Raw genomic sequence first — 20,959 nt, forward strand, 5'->3', positions numbered from 1 at the left:
CTCTGATTTGTAGTAATTGGCTTAGGCCCTTGTACCTCCATCCAGGAAAACAAGAACAGACATACGTAACTATTTTTGCCACAGTGAATCTCTTTTCACTGAAGCTGGATTTTTGTATTGCTGTTTGTCAGCCTTGAGACTTTAATAAATAGAACAGGAAGTATCGGTGTGCAACTGGCATGTATACAGTATTGTGGGAGTTGCCAGTCAAGCTTATATTACTGAAATGTGTTTTGGTTTTCAGGTGGCTGGACGAGGGCCAGGATGATGGCAACATTGTTAGAGAACTGACTGTGACAGATGCCAGCACGTTTCCAGGAAGTAAGTAAAAATTGGTGGGGAGAGGTACCCAACCTCACTGCAACTGCATCAAATGGAATGAAGATGCGCTGCAAATTAATTACATGGTTTTTATCTGTACAGGACAAGAGCTGGAACTCAAGAGACAAGACATTGTAAGAATGTACCTTTTCATTTAAACCATTCAAATTATGTTTTGAATGAAATCGGGTCTGCTGTTCTTATGTATGTCAAATTCCTGTGTATCACCTTCTCATAAGTCTTTTCTGCTTGTTGTTTACAAAACTAGTGGGCTGCCGAAAAGTGGAAATTTCAGACAGGCAATACACTTCAATTTTACAACAGGCTCACCCGTGGCTTCATTTGCCTCAGTCCAGACAGCAAAGTTGATGCTCTTGGTGACAAGAAAAACAAATATGGTAAAGTATTTTTCATGTGAATGTATGTATAAAAGATACAAGAAGGAGGACTTTATAGTTCATTGTGATCTTTTATAGTGGTTCCTGTAATGAATAAGAGCAGATAATTATAATTAACATTTTCCTTGCTTAAAATATTTACATATGTTAATGGATATAAGATCTCAGAAATTATATGCTTGGTTTACATATAAGACACAATAAAATAAAATATCTCTCATATGGTATCTTGTCACTGGCTTTCCTTTACCAAACAGAAACTTGCCATCTGCAGTTTAGTGCTTCCATGGAACTGTCACGGCAAGGACAACTGCAGTTTTTTGTAACTAGATCCATCTAAACTAACAACTTTATATTTACCAGTATAGTTCATTAAAAGGGAGTATATATTTATATATCTGTGTATGTGTATATAAATTCATTTTGTTCCATCCTTGTAATTGATTTTAATGGCAGTCTTCCAGTTCCTTCTCTTTATCATCTTCCACAGTAATGTGTTACTAACACTTAACTGTAATATATATCATATTAAGCACACATTTTTGTTATCTTTGTAGTGTTAGAACTGCTTAGTGTTTCTGACATCTTCCCAGGGATGTTACACATATCTTTTTGGAAGTGATATAACAGAATATTTCAGGACGCACCAAAGAGTGCATGTAAAGCAGTGCAATCAACACTCCTTAGCATAGTGTATGAAAGCACCTCAGAAAATCTGCACCAGAAAACTCAAAAATATGACACGGGAGATCAGTAATATTACAAACATTGAAAGTGGGTGTTACTCTTTTACGAAAGCTCTCCTTATTTGTTAGCAGTTTTGGTGCTTGAGTTCAAAGTATTTGGTGACTTAAATGTTGAATAACTCAAATCTCCTACCTACAGGTGTAGGATTTGCATGTGTCTGGAATACCTGAAAGCAGTTGCACAGAGTAGTAGTGTCCCTGCTCCAAGGAGATCCATTTAGGATCACAAACTTTGAATTACTTCGTGACAGACCAAACTACCTGCTTGTAGCAATTTGGTCTCTAACCTGTACTGATGCAGTAAGCACACCTTTGCTGCTCATTAATGTTGTGTCTTCAGTTCATGTATCTGATCCGATTTAGACAAATCAGGTCATTTAGACACACACAGCTCAACGTGCTAAAAGGCAGAATTCAAGTTCACACTGTAGATTATTTCCTGATTTCAATCCAGATGTGCTTTCCTTTCTATAAATTCATGCATTTCTAATGGTATTTTCAGACAAAAATCTGCACAACTACTAAATATCAGTAGTTAAAAATGATAAATATAATTAAATCTATTAGAAAGAAAGATCAAAGCAAAATGGGTATAAACTGACTTAGGATTGAAAGTTAGAAAAATGAGTAGTGTGATCTATAACTTCCCAAGGATTTAGTAATACTTGGTAATTAAACTGGTTATCAAAAAGGGCTTGATTTTTCTGAACAATATGATAAAGTTGCCCTGATATCATAGGAACAGAGTTAGTGACACAGGAATAACCATGTATTCTTTTTTGTAGTTCAGAGTACAAAAGGAACACGAGTACAGAATGAATGCAGACGCCTACCATGCAACTCTTCTGCCTTCAGGACAACATCTTTCTCCCTTCTTTCAGATTCATTTGTTTTACTTATGTGCAGTACTTTACAAAGCATCTAGAGTAGTCATGTGCAACAGAAGTCCACAAGCACTGATTTGGGAACATTGTTTAAATATTCATTTAGGAACACTGCTTCCTTGTGGGTGCTTTGTAATAAAGTCCTCTGATGTAAATTGCCTATCTTTCCTAGTAGAAAACTCTGCATTTCAGATACTGGTACCACTATTTGTCTTCAGCAAATCTAAAGCAATATAATTCAAAAGCCTTCAAAGTGCTGATAGCAAATTATATCATGATGATGATTTGGTCTAGGGTTTCCTAATTTCTTAGGAAGCTTTATCTCTATCTGAAAGCAGAGGCTCATTGTAACAGTTGCGTGTCCTCCCGATCTTGCCCCAAGGACTGGAATCCCTGTCTGTATTTTACTATCATTCTGATGGGTACAATGATCCTTGGCTGTATGATTCTCATGGTTCCAGTGATATCCCGAAAATCTTATGTTATGGCCACCACAGGAGTCCTCCAGAGACAGCTGCATAATGTATTGGTTGTTAAACAGTTGTTTAAAATCAGCTGTGACTGCTGAGAACAATAAAAATGGCACCACTTCAGCTTTGATCAGTATCTTGTAGCTATAAGAAGTAATTGTTTGGAAAATAAGCCAGATTTAAAATTTTAGAAGCCATGAGCTAAGCTGCAAGATTTGCTTTACAAATTCTAATATGGATACAGAGAAAATGAATTCTCTTTTCCTACAGGAGAGCTTTATGTTCCCTACATAATGTTATTTATCGTGTAAATTCCTTACCATGGTCCAGTTCATTATGATGGAGTCCTCAGCTCCTTTTTATGGATTTTTTTTTTTTAACATATATGCTGATAGAAAGAAATGTGTTCCTTATAATTAGCTCTCAGAGTTTTTCTCCTGAAAGCAGTGAAACAGACAGTAGTCTCTAGGTGCCCTTTCCTGAAGGAATGAGAGGATTCATTGATCAAAGAGGTCAAACTGTTGAGTTAAACACTTAATTCATTCTTTTCCCTTGAAAATGATAAATCATCGACTGCAATTAAATGCAAATATGAATTAATATACTTTCATACTTCTAACATTTGGGTGGTTTTTTTTTTCTCTTAGGTCTTTTTGATGTAAATGTCAAAAGAGGAAATATATATATATTCACCAGTAATCAGATGCCAAGTCTTGCTCTTGCTCTTGTCAATGGCCATGTAATTGGAAAGGTAAGAAATACTTTTGCTGACTTCTGTTTCATAATTACATGTCATTGTATGATTAAAAGTAATGCTGTTCTTAATGTAATAAATAATTGTGTTTCTAGCTAGATAAGGAGTTAAGAATTCATAACTGAACCTAAGAAATTGCTGATGAATAGTCAAATTTAGATGCAGAGCTTTGTTTTCTCACACTTTACTTTTTAGTCTTTGGTAGGACTTTTTAGCGGACTAAATGATTTGATGCGGGAATACCAGGCCATTCTAAGCTGTAATTTATATCAGTTTGCCACATGGTGACAAAGTACCTGGAATGCCCTAGTATCTTTTTTTCTTTTGATAAGGATACATTCATAGGATTGATTTTTTAAATGCCCGTTTTTCTTCTGTGTCTTTTTCTAAGTAACATGCCTGTTATAGGCCAACTGATATATTCCAGATTTTTTTTTTGATCCGTTTTGATTTGTTTCATCCCATCTTCAAAGTCTTACTATTGTCTGTCTTTCTCAGAACTTGCAGTATACAAGTAGGCGAATGGAGTTTTAGAAGTTAGTCCTTTCTGATGAAACTCTTCTACTGATGAGGGAAGAAGCTGTGCTTCCCTTTACTTTTTTGAATTCTTCTTCTTATTTACCCAGCGAATGATTTCTGGTCGAAGCTGGTCCCGTTCCTCTTCTACATGATGTGTATTGGCATTGGTGGGAATAGAGTATTCCCAGTAGGACTGGGTTTCTCAGTGGTGATAGTTTCAGGCTTCCATGCAAACTGTCAGATCTTCTTGCAGGACTTTCTAGTGTTCACCAGTATAATTGTGATAGAGAACCCCCTACAGTCTGTCACACTGCAGTATATCTTGCTATAGAGAGCTTATTAACTGGGCACTCAAATCTGAACTTTCTCTTTTCTTCTTTGTTACTGATATGCTTTATGATTTTGAGCAACCTATGGAAAAGCTGGATCTCAATTTTCTTATTTTTAGTTGTGCAAGATGTTCCTTTTCCCAGGGAATATGAAAAATGTTGTCATTTATAACTTTGATGTCCTTGGAATGAACATGGTAAATGTAAACCAAAAAGGTGATACAAAAATTGCAATGGACGTTATGATATGTAGCTAATTATGCTTTGAGGACATGCTGGCTCACTGGTTTTACAACCACTTCTAAAATGCATACATTTTTTCCTTTACTTTTAAAAGTACATTGAATCTGCTCGACAGTTGTTTTGAGTATGAAGATTTTTCTTCAGAAGGTAGTGCCTTGGAAATGAAAATTTTCCTTAGAAATATTGATTCTTTGCAGTCTGATGTAAGCCAAAACTCTTTTAAATTATTGGGCTGACTAGTAGCATTTTGTTTGTTAAAATCCGAGATTTATTTAAATATGAGAAGATGATGGAGTTGTTAAAATATTTAAATATGTATTATCTATATTGTGTCTTTCATACAACGGATCACAGAGTCTGCAAACCCAAACAGGCAAGCATGGTTTGCGCATTGTTTTTTTGCGTAAAACTTCCGACTCCTTAAGTATTTTCTGTGAGAACAGTATAAACAAATGAGGACAAACACAGAGGCAAGAGGAGGGCGGCTGTGGGAAGAGTTACTGTTAGCTTGTTTCCTGTCTGTGTCAGTTTTATACTTCCTTACTGACTTTGTAGGCTGTGACTCTTTCCAATTGAGGCACTCAGGTATCTTTCATGTTATCCTCAGATCTGTGTCATCTTAAGATAAACTGTTTCTGTGCTTTGAAATTCCAGAGTCCACAATTTTGGGACTGAAGTATTAGGACTGCAAATCTGAAAAACATAAAGATGTTTTCATACCAGACCAGTAGTATTGTGGGAACTTGAACAATGCAGAAACCATGTTGTGATGTTTTCTGGTTTGGATTTTGCCATATAGTTTATATAATTTATTATTCCTACTTTGATTATGCTAGAGCAAAGACAAGACATGCTGTGAGCTCCGTGTTCACCTTCAGCCTAATGGTTGTGCCATTCTTGAGTCGGCCAGGAACCCAGGTCACACTGTTACTTTCAATCTTCAAGGTGAAGTAGCTGATGAAACAACAGGATATGCTGGATTTTCCCAAGAATTTGTTGTGCATGTCAAGGTAAGGTGGGCAGAGGGAAGTTAAGAAGTCTCTTCTAAAATTTAGTGTTATAAAGCAGATCGTACCTAATCGAATGTCAGAGGATTGCAAGCTAAATGAGTGATCCTCTTTCACCGGGTGGAGCTAAACCACAGCTGAACAGGTAGGCAGCACTTGGCTGCTCTTCTGGGGCTAACAGCGCCCATACTGCAGCTGGTATATACAAACAGGGTTAGCTGTAACACGCAAAAGATGCGTCTCTAGACTTTTTAGTAAACCTTCAAAAAGTAGGAAGGTAGGTACATACGGGAGAGCTGCACAGGAAATTACTCAAGTTGAAAACAGACCAGTTCCTTAATCTGCCGCACTCTTTGTGCACTGAATGTTGTGCTGCACTGCAGAACAATAAAAAGCAGGGAAGCTGCGGAACAGGGAAGAATTTTCCCTCTTCAGGTTGGTGTCTGCACAGGAAGCAGCAAATATTCAAAGACTAGAGATATACTTGAATTACTCCGGGCTCACTCTTCTATGCTTTATACATGGATATGCCTGAATAAGTGCTTAAAATAAACCAATATGAACAATATTAGTATCAAAGTTTGATACGGACAGAAGCTTGCTGTTCACAAAGGAATTCTTGTCTCTGATCTGAAGGGTGTGTTTCACCATGGTGCCATCATTCTGCTCAATACAAGTCTCTGCCAGGCTCTGTCCCTTAGACCTGATGGGAGCTGCAGTGGAGCAGGTCAGCAGCAGCAGGAATCCTACTGGAAGGTGCATAAAATTGGCTCTGGACTCTGCATGTTTGAAAGTGTGAGAAACCCAAGAATGTATCTGAAGATCAAAGATGACCAGTGTAATGGAACAGTAAGCAGTTCTTTTTTTGTATTTCCTGCTGCAGATGGTTTGAGTAAATTGTCAATGATAGGAGAGAATCTTTTTCTACTTGCTTGGATAAAATGGGATAAAATTATTCAGATTTAAATTTTTTTCACATCTTTAACTTTATTTTCTGAAGGAAAGACAGAAAAATCTAGCAAGGGAAGCTGTCGTGTCTATTTGGCACTTGCTTGTAAAGAACTTATATTTATAAATTATTCAGAATGTGGTTGTAGTTAAAATTTATGCGTTGCTAGATAGTTGATGACTGTCAAGATTCAGTTGTGCTAATTTAATTGTTATTAAACAATCACTGTTATACTAGTGTGAGTTTGGAAGATGTGGATGTGATGTTGGCATCCTAGATTTTACAAATTGTTCTGTTTTGTCTGAAATGAAGAAGAGCCTGACTTCCCCCCCTGTCAGGCAACCACATAGAGTTTATTCTTGAAATATCTCACCAGTAGCCTGTAAATTTAGTAATAAAATTAGTCTTGGAGTTGGTTAAAATATTCTAATTTTGGGACCTATAATATTCTCCGCCTGTTAGGAGTGTAACTATTGCAGATTTAAATTTGAGAGGAAAAAAGAGAATGAGACATTAGTATTTACTCATTAGACTCAGTGTTTACTAATCCTATGTCTGTTTGCTGATATGAACTCATAAAATTGTTTTGAATGTGGCAGAACACAAATGTGTTCAGGGGTTTGAAGTGTTACTGAATCTAAATAAATTGATGATAGAACCCACTAAAGAATAATTAAGATGTAAGCAGCTGCATGCTGCACTGACTTTTGCAATGTGATTCTGTTTGTCCAAGTTAAAATTCTCACAACTATGTGAGAATTATTTTTGCATAATTCTTATTTGGGAGTTTGACCGAAGTGACTATGAAATAGAGCTATGTAAGTACTCAGATGTGAGGTCCCTAAGAGTTTTGCCATTGACTCCAGTACACTTCAGAGATTGAAATATTTGATCCATGTTTTGAATATAGGTCTTGTGAATATCTTAATTTTTCAGAAGTGCCCTCACCAATGGACCAGGAGGTCTGGATAAAAGGGAGTGTTTCATGTACAGTTTGTGTTTCTCACTAGCATTTAGTGTATTTTGAGATTAAAAGTGTAATATGTGAAAGTCAGTGCTCTTCTCTCTGACATGTTAAACTCTGTTTCTTGTTATTAGCCAGAAGGAAGCTGTGATATTCTGAAAACTAGGGGAGCTCTGATGTCTCAGCCCATGTTACTATGACCGCTACACTTGCGTTCATGGTTCTGTGTGCTTTGAAATCGACAAACATGCTAACTTATTGCTGTGAAAGGGCATGGTCCTTGTAGAAGTATGTTGAGGTTCTCATTAGGTAAAGGCTTTGAAATTAATCTTTTAAGTGCTATGAAATAGAGCAAAAATGCTAGGAGTTACAGTTCATGAAAAGAACAAAATATTTAATACATGTTATATTGTGTAGCATTAGCAAATCTGCGCTGTGTACAAATTTGTGTATAAATATCCTCTGTTCTCTGAAATGGATATTTTCACATTCCATAACCCTCTGAAATTTGTTTGAGAGAAATTCCTTTGACTATATCCTCAACTTTTGCTAAAGCCTAACATAAGTCAGAATGCTTTCATATGTGGCCTTTCACTTACTCAAATTAGGTGATCAGTCTTTCTGATCACAAAGAAATAAACAGGGGGAACGTCTGTGTATGTGTGCAATAATGTAACATGTTGTGAAGAACCTAAAGTTAATCTGAAATTTTATTAGAAGGTAGCAATACTTCAGTCTTAAGAAACATCCAACTTGCAAAGCTACATCAATTTAATTGTTGAATTTATGTTTCTGTTTTCAACTTCTTAGGGCACAGGTGATGAATACTGTCACTTTAAGATTGAGAAGAATTTGGAAACTGGATCTGTAAGCCTAGAATCAGTGCGAAACAGAGGGATATATGTCGGTCTGCTGCCAGATGGCCAGACTAAACCAGTCATTAACACTGGAGAAAGAAACATTTTTTTCTACCCACAGGTCATCAAATGTATGTGATTTCTTAATATTCTACAGTTTGCTTTAGTGATTAGTGTTCAAATTCAAAGCAAAAGTGTAAAAGCTAAATTTACACCATTTCCCTTGTTTCAGTAATTTTAAAGGTGAAAAGTTTATTGTATACACACTTAATTTCTTCTGTGCACTTATCTAATTTCAAATGATGCAGAAGAAATCTACTTTTTTACTAATACACTTCTGAAAATAAGTATTAAAACAGATGACAAGATAGGGATGAAGTTGACTTCCTGAGTTGATTCCCTATTCTGGCCACAGATTATGGAAGCCTGGGAAATGAATCACAGACTCAGAGAACCATTTAGGTTGGAAAAGAACGTTAATATCATCAAGTCCATCCGTTAACGTAGCGCTGCAAAGTCCACCACTGAACCATGTCCCTCAGTGCCACATCTACACATCTTTTAAATACTTTCAGGGATAGTGACTCAACCACTTCCCTGGGAAACCTGTTCCAATGTCTCCTTACTCTGGCTACAATATGCAAGTTATCAATATTAGTGATTTCCCTGTTCTGTTGCTCAAATCCACAGTAAATTTCCACACTTGTTTGGATTTCACTGTGTAAGCCATTGTCCATCAGCTCTACATCCTCATTATTGCATCTCATCTGTCCTGTCCTCACCAGTAAGAGCTCAGAACCATGGTCAATATGGACAAACACTTAACAAATACTTAGTGCCAAAGACAGTTTAGGTCCTATTCCAGTTCCTCATTATGAGATCAAATCAAGACAAGCTCCCACACAGAGCACAAAGTGGTGGGGCTGGATTCATGCCTCAGAGGTGCTTGTAATGCTTTTAGGAGAAATTTACCATTTAAGAAATCAAGCTCTATTAAGTTGGCCCCACCACAAGAGACAAACTGTCCCTGAGCATTTACTAACACACTATACCAGCACCTTCACCCAGCCCAAGGCACTGGCAGGGCTGGAGGCACAGGCGGGGACCTGCCTCATTCCCACGGGGCCCTGGCCCCATCACACTGCGTGCCTGGCCAGCCTCTACAGCCATCTCAAGCAAAGGAGTGGAAACCAGGCTAGGATTCAGCTCGGCTGTTCCTTCTGCACTGACACAGCAAAAGCCTTAAGTGCCTTGTCAAAGGCCTGTTTGCGCCCCTCTGCCAGGTGCCCTGGATCAAACATACATACAACTGCATACAGCGATGATCCCATGTTGTCTTGCTGCCAGCTATACCACAGTCTTTCCTGATTTTATAGGGAAAGTAGTTGACTTTAGAGAGGACCTCCTTGGCAGTGTTCAGTTTCTTTTTTAGTGGTGTGAAATACATTGTAGCTTCCCCCCACTAGTAGATTCATTATGTGATGCTTCTGTCCCATAGTCCAATTTGAGAGCTATTGCAGTTAAAAAGCTTCCTTATTAGGGAGCTGACCTGTTCTAGTCAACTAGCCAGGAGTCAGAATTTGGCTCTCAGCACACTCTGGATCGTGGTCAGCAAACTGTCTGCTTGTCTCTTCAGGAGAATGAGGTTTTTAATGTGGTGAACAATTGGTTACCAAACATAGCCAGCTGACTTGGATTATAACTGCAGAAAACAATGAAATTACAGTAACTTGTGTTCTTATCTGTTGGACACAGTTATGAAGATCAAGAAATGAAACATCTCTTAAAAATGCTAAACTGGACATCAGTTTGAAATTGAGAATTTGGTCAGATTTTTGCCAGACACAAGCAGAACAAGCTCATCCTGGGTGCTTTGACCATCAAAGAGAAAGTGCCAAAACACACAACTGGTCTTAGTATTGGTTGTTCTATGTATATTGTGACTGAGATATACGGAAGCATTATGAAAGTCACTGTAATGGCATCCCTACCATTCAGTCCCTACTTCCTACAAGGTGACAAGAATATTTTGGTTACTGTGTCCTTGTAGAAATGGCGAAACTGTTTTCCTTTGGTACTTTTTGGAAAAGTAGTATTTTCAATGGAAATTCTCAAAAAAGCAGGGTTTACTGAGCGATTAAAATAAAGATAAATATTGTTTTGTTACAGCTTTCAGTTCCTTCCTGAATCCTTGTTACTCAGTAAAAGGAAGATAAGAGCTAATGTTTTCTATGAAAGCAAACAAGATTGTATGTTTGTCACCCCACATTATCAGAAATGATCCCTAGCAGTTTTTATTTCAGCATTCCCACTCTTAAGAAAGGAACCATTGGGGGGGGTAGAGAGGCTTATTTTGGGGAAAACTACGTTTCAACAAGTTATTTTATTCATGCGTTAACATTAAATTGTTACGCTTTATATATTTTCGAAGCAGTAGATGGAGTTTTGTTGGTCTGCCAGATTTTTTTCCACTTTTTGTGGCATGCTGATAACAATAAAAGTTATACATACATATATACATATATATACATAGAGAAAAAGATTTTGGTGTCCACTGTATGGATCAATTGTGATACTTGTTATTAGTTTTTGTCACTGAACATATGGGAAGCTTCCAAGCAAGAAAAAGCAAATGATTTGTAGCTAGTGACAGAATTTACATTTCATTGTTTCAGTTGGCCGGGAAGAGCCTATGGGAACATCTGCAGCACCCAGTCAAGAGAGGAAAGACATTGGAGAATCTCAGCTCCAACCAGCAAAAGCCCAGAAGCCAGTATCTCAAAGCCCTTCAACTTTCCCACCCTCAAGTAAGCAGCAGTTTATAAACTAGTTGTGATACAGCACTGTGTTATGTCTGCCCTCCATGCACGTTTGCAGGAAGGACAATGAAGAGCTTCTCTAGACTATACATGCATACATGCAACATAAACTGCATTACCAGTCTTTTTGTAAAAGGGCATTGTAAATGTGGTTTATTGAGAAGGCAACAATCAGTATGTAAATGTTGAATAACTTCACTTTTTTCCCCCCTAAATTAACTAGCCATCTGTTAAATTAAGAGGTTGATATGATACAGAGCCCAATCCAAAGCTCACTGAAAGTAATAGAATATTTCTCATATATGATCTCTCTTACAGTTATGTTTTCTGCTTTATGATTCACCAGGGGAGAGTAATGTTTTGGCAGGTAGGAATAGATAAACAATGTCGTGGTCGTGCTTCTGGAATGATAGTCTACTGGATATGTTTAGCTAGAATAAACCACCACTTTTTCCTTTAGCTACAGAAGTTGCATAAATGGTGTAAGGCAATGATTTCCCCCACTCAAAAACTTTACAGGAATACTCTGCATCCTAATAACCAAAGAAGGGGTGGCTAAGGAACTAACTAAAACAGGGAATGATACATGTCTTAAGGAGTAAGGATGATCATGTATGCTTCCTGCCTCTCTTTTATTTAAATCTACCCAAGGACCCTGTCTACACGGCCTGAATTGTGTTTCATTGCCATGAAAAACAGATGGGATAAATGGAAACTACTAAGCTCCGCAAAGCACGTTGAGGCACATTCACATCGTGGAAAAATATGTTACCCTGAGTAAGCTTTAAAACCAAGATTATATTAGAGCTTCCACTATGGGAGACATGCTTAGCCAGCTAGAGATAGTCCCAAAGGCATTCGTGTAGCAAAAAATTCAGGTGGGTTGCTGATTTGGTTTTGGGCTTGATCCTCAGAATGCTATTTCAAAGTGCGCATGAAAAGTCTGACAATGTGGGCAAAACATCAAATATGGCATACTTGTTCAATGGCATAATGTGAAGTGTCATGAAGGATTTTAAATACATTCAGTTGAACTAAAGCATCCTGGTTAAATTTAAAGCGTAGGTGTGGATTATTATTAACTACTGTTAATTGTTTCTGGCAACATTGTTTCCATTCTTAGCTCAAAACACCCACTTTCCATTTCTAATCTATCAGACTTCATGTTGTATCATTGTGTCACAAAGCCTTCCCAAAGTAGTGTGGGTTGCCCACAGCTGGTGAGATATGCTGTAATTGAAACCCATGGCAATGATGCACAAGCCATCAAACCTGTTTTCAAGGAAGCTGGATGGTTTTTGGGTTGGATACAAAGGATCTTTTTATAGAAGCAATATCTGCTGTGAAATTGGTTACACAGAGTCTATAGCACTTTGTAATAAGTATTTCTGACATTCATAAATATGGACTCTGCTTATACAAAATGAAAAGAAATATCAAAGTTACTCTGCCCTTCAAAGAAAATGCTCATTTTTAGTAAGATATTTTCATTTAGAATACTTTAGAGGTAACTGCGTTTTGACATGTAGAGGTGAGCCTTAATTTTTAAACTGATATACATTACTCGTTTGCTTTTTTACTCCCAGCTAACATTCAAAAAAGGGTGATATCTATACTGAGTATACAATCCAGCAGTACACTTAGCATTCAAACTCAGGACAGATTAACCTTTAGGCTGACCAGTCTGCTAACCAGTAGCTGTGTTTTGGTTGTTCTTTTCATAAATAATAATTGATTTAGGATTAATTAAACTGAAAACTTGCTACGGGAGTTAAGGCTTCTCCTGTTGCAGTGTGAGTTCTTTGTTTCTCAAGAAACTTCTTTCACTGTACAAGGATGATGGCAGGTCTCAGCTTCTACTTAACAGCTCACAGGATGGAGTCGTTAGAGTGAGTGTCAGGGACAAGTCAGCTAAAATGCATGCAAGGCACCACATCATAGACTCAAGACTGATCAAATGTGCTGCCCAAAACAGAAGGGAAATTATATGTATGTAGCTAGAAGACCACAAAGTCTAGGGATGAAGGAGGTGAAGCAAAAGACACTAAAAGCCTCAAGCCAAAAACTGTAGGGTTTTTTTAACCCCTTTGCAAAACCAAGCCAAAGTCATCAGCCCTGCTGGAAATACAGACTTGTGCTGTATTATGTGTCAGCTAGCGAGCATGCAAGAATCTTGTGGAATTTCCCAAATGACTTGGTACTGGGGATTTCCTCCTTGCTTGTTCCTTGTGTTTCTCAAATCACATTTAAATTTCAGTGGTGAAAACATCCCTCTGTGTACTAGTGAAAACAAGGGGAGAGATGTCATTAGCTTCCATGACACAAACACTGTCTGTGACATTGAGAACATCTTTGTTGTTTGGTATTAACAAATTGTATTTCTGATAAATGATTTCTACACCCTCTATGTTCCTTTCCTGTATGTCTGGAATTAGTTTTTTAATATCTTTTAATTACAAGAGAAAATAAGATACAAATGAAATCTGATCTCATTTCCATTTTGTTTATATTGGAAATGATGATACAAGAAGGTGTAATAAAAATTCATCAACTTTATTGTCCAAGCTTCTGCTCTGGAGATTAATTTCTTTGATGGATCATTTCAAAAGTGTCATTCATTCATATGATGTGCTGAGACAAGATAATTCTTTTTTCTTTAGATTTAGGATAAGTAAATAAAAAAAAAACTTTATTTTTATGAAACTGTGTGAAGGATTGTGACTTCATCATTCTCATGCAGGCCTATCAGAATGAATTTTTGTCACAATAGATTTACAGCATGGTGTCATGAAGTGTGTAAACTCCCATGACTAATGCAGGGTAACCATCAAATCCTCTTTTCAGACTGGAATATTTTTAGCCTGTAGCAAATCAATGTCACTGATTTCCATTTGTAAGAAGAGCCAGTAAATTATGAGGCAAAAAGCACTCCAAGCCTGTGAATTGTTTGTGCATTATAATTCTTTTCAATAGGTAGTAGTTTGAGGTTGCACTAGCTGCTTTGGGTAGCAATAGCCCAAGTACGGAATTCTTTTGCTAAGCATACGGACCAGCCTGGCATTCCTTGTGCTTCTTGAATACCTGCGCATTTTCTGAAAATTTTCATTTCTCTGCTGTGATGAAAGATGTGCTCTAGATAGCTGGAAGGAGCTCAAGCTTTCAGAGTTGCAGCTAAGGAGCTAGGTAACTGCAGTTACAGAAAGTTATATAGCCAAGTTCTCAAAAATATGTATTATACCAAAGCAACTACTTTGGTATGTAGATCTGTTATTTCAGTCACTGAAAGACAAGTGTAGTTAAGTTTTCATTCAGGTAAACATAAGATATTTGCCTTTTGCTTTGTTTTTGGTGTATGGATTTTCTTTTTCTTGTATGGATTTTGTTTTTCTTTCAGAATAACTTGTTTTCGGTCATGATGAAGAATACAATAAAATCAGTGATTATCTGACACTACGATGACACATGACTATGACCTATTTCTAAATTACTCTAACCATCCCGAAATCGTGCTAGTACTGTTAGAAGCACTGCTGTAAAAGTCATACTGCCACAGTTCTGAATTAAAAACCGATTAACCAAATTTTAGACTCTTTACTAGGGCTGAAATTTCCTCTGATTCCAGAAGTTAGTTTTTATTTATTATAGAACTTTGTACTGGTTCCTAGTTCCTTTACAATTCTTTGTGCAATTATTTCTCATAGGTTAAGAGTTCAATGCTAGCGCATCATAATTCAGGATCAGTGCTTTAGTAACCATGTTGATTTAACCTAGAAAACAACCTGATAATCCAAGTAACTATGTAATTCCTTTTGAGTGCAACGTTTAAGAAGAAAAGCATTTATTTACTATTATGAAAGTGACATTTGAGGAAATTTAAAGGGAAGATCAGGACCATGTCTCAGTATTGAATCAGCTGTCTTATATGCTGCTGTAGTTAAAAGCAGTTAAGTAAGGCAACTTGAAAGTTAATACCAAAAGGGTTGTCAAGCATTGGGACAGGCTGCCCAGAGAAGCAGCTGAGTCACCATCCCTGGAGGTATTTAAAAGATGTGCAGATGTGGCGCTTAGGGACATAGTTTAGTGGTGGACTTGGCAGTGCTAGGTTAATGGTTAGATTCAATGATCTTAAAGGTCTTTTTCAACCTAAACGATTCTATAATTACATGATCCTTCTTCACTTACCCAATTTGCTTCAGTGATGTTTCAGCAAGATGCAGAATTTGTTCCTCAGAAAAATTTATTAAGAAGCAGGTCTCAAGGATTCAAAACTGTTTTTCACTTTGCCTTCTAACTTCTATTTTAATGGTAATAACAAAGCACAGTCAGATAAATTTTGCAGATTTTTGACACAGGTATTGCATTAATTTTTTTTAGTATGTACTGAGCTTGGCTGGACTTAATTTTCTTCATAGCAATCTCTCTGGTACTGTGTTCTAGCCTGGTGACCAGAGCAGCATTGATAACACACCAATGTTTTAGCTGTAGCTGAGCAGTGCTTGCACAGCACTGAATCCGTCTCACTCTTCACTCCCAGCAAGTATGTAGGGGTCCGGGGGGGTGTGGGGCATGGCAAGAGAGTGGGATGGGAAGCAGCTGGGACAGCTGATCCCAACTGACCAAAGACATACTCCATGCTAAATATTGCCATGCTCAGAAATAAAACCAGAGAAGAGTTTTTCCAAAGCAGTTGTTCCTCAGGGACTAGCTGTGCATCATTCTACTGGTGGTGAGTGATTGCATTTGCATCAGTTGTTTTTTGTTTGGTTTGATTTTTTTTTTTTTTTAGGTTGGGGGGGAGGTTTTTTTGTGTTTGTTTTGTTTCTTTTCTTTTTTTTTTTCTTTTTTTTTTTTTTTTTTTTCCTTTGAGGTAAAGGCAGTTGAATAAGTGAAGGGAAAAACTCCATCCCCGAGAAACCCAGTACAGTATTTTAATCAAGTAAATAAAAAAGCAAAAGGCTCTAATAGCAAGGTATGTATGCAGCAGGAACATACATAGTATTGCAATGGGAATTCTTCAACAGATTCATATCAGTGGCTATTTATGAGTTCTGCAAAATTGTAAGTGAATTCCATTACGTGTTTGGAGCCTCTGGCCTCCAAAAGCTTGGTTCATAGAAAGTTAATTAATGGATGAAGAATGAGCTGGGGTTTACAAAAGACAATTAATCTGCAATGCAGATTATATTCATTATGGTTAACATATTAAAAAGTCTCTTTGCTGTCACATGAAAAGGCCTCATGAAAAGCAGTTTGTAAACCCCTACAAGATGCAGTATATAGACTGTGCTGGTTCATCTTTTTGAATTCAGGGTTTATATATGCCTCTTGTGCCAGAACAGATTATAAATTCTTGGGGTCAAGGACTCCCTCTTTTGGAGAGGACTTCATGGTCAGCGGTCCCATTATTGAAAAGTAGTATTCCAGACACCTGATGTTTGTAAACTCCACTTTGATTAGAATACTCAAAACTAAATTCCTTTATCCCAAGGGAATTTCTTTTTTCATATCCCATGTGCGGTGCCATTTGACATCTTTGTGTACATATATACTTTTGTCTTAAGGGTAGATGGAAGACCACTGTGTGCTATTCTAAAGTGAAATACACGTTTTCCAGCATGGCATTTGTCAGCCAGTAAAGCTGTGATGTTTAGTCATAAAGTGGTACTGTGCTGCTCTTGTCTCATTCATGCAGAACCTGCCTTAGCCCAAATGCTGGCACTGTATGCATAAGTATGGCTGGGCAAGGATATATTGTGCTCTTTTTTGAGTATTTTACAGTATTTAATTAATATTAAACTTGAAGAAGGTTAATTTCCTGAATATTTTTTTTCATTTAAAATGAAAATTTTTTCTGTTCTCAGACGTGATTCTGCTCATCATGTCCCAACACAAGTCATTAGGGCAGTATTTACAAACAATTCTGCTCATTTCTAAATGTAAGTCTAAACAACCAGAAACATGGATTTAATGGCTGTAGTTCTGCATCATAGTATCCTTGCTCTACACCAGAATACATAGTAAAGAGTAATAGGATGATGGCGCACATGAGAGATACTTCTTTTCCAGTTGATTCTTGTGGCTCAACTAATCAGTACATTTTTGTCTAGACAAGAAACATAAATCAATCTTTTCAGACTATCTCGCTTGCCATGAAAAAATGCAATCCCCTCTGTTATTTCCTTATGTGCTGAAGTTACAACAGCGACTGGCAGTTTCATGTCAATTTTTGTCTCCCAGTAATGTTCTGTATTTCACAGAGGAAATGAGAAATCCCCAAGGTGGTGAGTGTCCCCTTCCTTCACATGATGAATGGAAAGTGTCAGTGCTGACAGGAAGTGCAGGAACTGAAGCAAATGTCGCTCTCTGGATATATGGAGACAGAGGAGTAGCTGGACCAATAACTCTTGGCAAGGACAACAGAAAGCAGCTGTTTCTTCCCAGGCAGGAAGATGAATTTCAGGTAGCTAATGAAGGCTAAGAACGTTATTTTAATGTATACCTTTCCAAAGATTATTTTGTCATGTGAAAAGAAAAAATGTTTTTCTCCTATGTTTACTGCATAACATAAATCTCTACCTAATCTGTATGATTTCTGCATTAAATCAGCTTGGTGCATATAATCAGCAACAGAGGAAATACTCTTTCTTTTAACCCCTTCTCCCTTATATAGTAGCCCAAATGGGACAACTGCAGGAGTAAATTGATTTCTGTAAGGTAAGTGATTTGAAACCACTCCTAAAAAAACATGTCTGATGTAAGATTTGTTTATCATTTAGGGATCTTTAGGAATTAAATCTTCATGCATACACTTTTCAAAGCATACTAGAAAATGTATATTGTGGGATTTGTTCTATTAAGGAAGAAAACCTTCTTTATGGGTGCCATATTATAAATAGCTGAAATGCCAGAAGCTTTACCTATGGAATTACTAAGAGCTCAATCAGATCTACATGTTAACACATCATGACAACACCGAGTTCTGCTATTATTTAAAAGTAACCCCACTTCTATTGTAATAAGGAAATTTTGTCTAGGTAGACCAAAAGAAAATTACCAAAGGGGATAAAATTTCTGGTTCGCTGAAATCTTTCTGTTGAGATGCCTGTGACTCGTTGTCTTCAGCTAACTGAAGCAGAAGTTATATTTTTCACGTTATGCACAAATTTTATTTCTGAGCTCATTAACTCTTCTAATACTTAGCCATAGCACAAACCAAGATTATTATTGTCAATAATATTAATAATAACACTCTCTATGAATTGGTATAGGCAGGAAGATAACCAACTGTAGTGTTAATTTTCTAAGCATGTAGGCTATACATTATGATCCTTGGGAATCCTGTTCTGCTAATTAGTGAATAATTTGTAAGCAATATTGGGTAATGGCATGTTTGCAATGTTAGTCCATACATTCTTAAGAGATGGACCAATTTCTCTTCTCTAAAACAGATATTGCCCATTATGGCTGTGTGCTGTGGATATTGATCTTGTGAGAGAGCAGAATATTTCTCTGAGCACCTGGGGCTACTACTATGATTCTTTACATCATACTGACACTATTGCTTTCAGGCATGAAACAGCAAATATCACCAAAGTGCTTTTTACTCTAGCCTGCACTAGATAAATCCACAAAGAAAAAGCCTATGAGTAAGAGCCCTTCTTTTTTTTCCTTTTAAACTTTATCCTGTACTTGTTTAGCAGGATAAGTCTTGAAATGAGGATAGAAATGTAAGACTTAAAAGAATCACATCTTCTTTTTAACATTTGCATCTTTGAGCTTGATAAGTGTTCGCTGGTATGTTCTAGAGCAGAAGATACCAAATTTTATTTTTTAAAGTAATCAATCTTAGCTCTGGCCAGGATTTCTGGGAAGAAAACAGCTTCTGAAAGCCTATAATAATCAGGCATTTTGGAAACTATTTTCTTCAGCCTTTCACTTTATCAGTAGTATGCCCAACTATGAAGAATTTGAGTGGAACTATCTTGAGAGATGAAAACCATTCATATGTGGCCTTCCCTCTTTTACCTTACCCATGTGAGTAGTCATTGCCCGCTTAATCCTTTCTAAGACTGTGCATGAGAAAAATCAAGGCTGTCAGAGGGTTTCTTCTGTGAGATCTCTGCTTGTTTTAGACAGAAGTCACTCTTTGCATTCTGACAATGTCCAATATGTTTATGTTTTGTATTGATACATGAAATGATCATGTAACTTTTATTTTTTTTTTAACCAAAAGGCTAAAGAGGGATTCATTAGAATAAACAGACAACATGACTGTATATTCAGTGAGCACCAGGTCATGAGTGAGAAGACAGTATCTCATATTACTTGAGAAATGGGTTAGTTTGTGAAAAGCAGGAAATTACAATCACTGTTTTTTCAGTCAAGCTGTATATAAGCCCTTACTTTCCTGTTGCTTTAAACCCAAAGTCTCCAGGTTACCTCTAACAAGGCTACTTATAGACAGAAATATTATGAAGCCTAACAAGGACATCAGACTCTGACTCCACAGAACAAAGCTATGTTCTTAAGCTGATGGAAAAGACAAGAACCATATTGTCACATCAGCATTGCAAACCTGGAGTTAGCACTTATTTTGTTAATGAAATTCAGGTTGACGTAGCAACTATATCAATACAAACACAGGTTTGGATTCCATAGATTCTTTCTTAAACAACAATTACAATTTACTGAGTGCATTTCAATGTTAGGGAAATCAAAGATAAAGGTTATTTGCTTCCAGAAATCTTTGACTAAAGCTTGGTAATGCTGTGACTTCAACATAAAGATTTATTATACAAAAGCACAAAGAGTCAGCTAAAAGCTGGTATGAGAACTGAGGTAATTCTGACCTCTGGAAAGAGAAGAGGGCTTTTTGTTAGTGAAGGTAAAGAATGAATGGGTAATATACTAGTACGTGTTTCCAAAAGAATGAGAAGAAAATAATTTTAGTACAATGTAAATAGCTTTTTTGAATGTAAATTATAGAGAGGAACAAGCTATTGCCAACCTTTTATTAATAGAATTATTTGAGAAATAACATTATAACACAATTACTTTTCCTTTCCTACCAGTACCTTACAAACGATGTGAAGTTATTTATGCTCACTTTAAATAATGGTTAAACTTCAAATAAAACCCCACATAAGTGGGATAGGATAGGGTTGCATGGAGTAGATTTCATAAGTAGGAGCACATATAATGCTTGAAAGTGCAAAGTGCTAATGAATGCAAATCATATTCAGAAAGCAAAGATAGTATCACTGATTTCCAGGGTTTTGCAGATGTCCTGCCAGCTTTTGAAAGCTTATTCTTTAAGATCTCCAAAAGTTTTATAACCTTGGTTTTGACATACTAGGGTTTATGGTCATATTGCTGTGCTGCATTATGAAAGAATTGCGACCAGTGGATTTAATTTTGTATTTCTCATTGCTCTCATCAATGACTCTCACCAGCTCTTTTTACTCTTCAGACTTCGAAGAGTTTTCTCTTCTGCCAAATCATTTCCCTGGCAAGCATTGTAATTTCACTTGGCTATAAAGTGGTGTTCAGACAGAAATCTGCTTAGACAAAATAGAATCAGTCTCTTTTCTGGATCCCATAATCCAAAGTCTGCCAATCAAATATTGTGTCCTGTTCCTGTGCACTCAGATGCTACAAGGTTCAGAGAAATCTAGAACCAGTTGCAAAGATTAATGAGCA

The 20,959-nt window shown here is 36.9% G+C and overlaps 1 protein-coding gene across 1 annotated transcript in view; it reads left to right on the forward strand.

Moving 5' to 3' along the window:
* Positions 1 to 6,439: 6,439 nt before the first annotated feature.
* LOC121085629 (lipoxygenase homology domain-containing protein 1-like) overlaps positions 6,440 to 20,959 on the forward strand; it is a 144,372-nt gene continuing 129,852 nt past the window's right edge. The window contains exons 1-4 of the mRNA XM_040588484.1: positions 6,440 to 6,520; positions 8,395 to 8,572; positions 11,117 to 11,248; positions 17,518 to 17,720. Of these exons, the coding sequence (XP_040444418.1) occupies positions 6,455 to 6,520; positions 8,395 to 8,572; positions 11,117 to 11,248; positions 17,518 to 17,720 (579 nt within the window). The 5' untranslated portion in view covers positions 6,440 to 6,454. The remainder of the gene's footprint in view (positions 6,521 to 8,394; positions 8,573 to 11,116; positions 11,249 to 17,517; positions 17,721 to 20,959) is intronic.

This window comes from Falco naumanni, chromosome 3, assembly GCF_017639655.2.
Source record: "Falco naumanni isolate bFalNau1 chromosome 3, bFalNau1.pat, whole genome shotgun sequence".
Classification (NCBI taxonomy): domain Eukaryota; kingdom Metazoa; phylum Chordata; class Aves; order Falconiformes; family Falconidae; genus Falco; species Falco naumanni.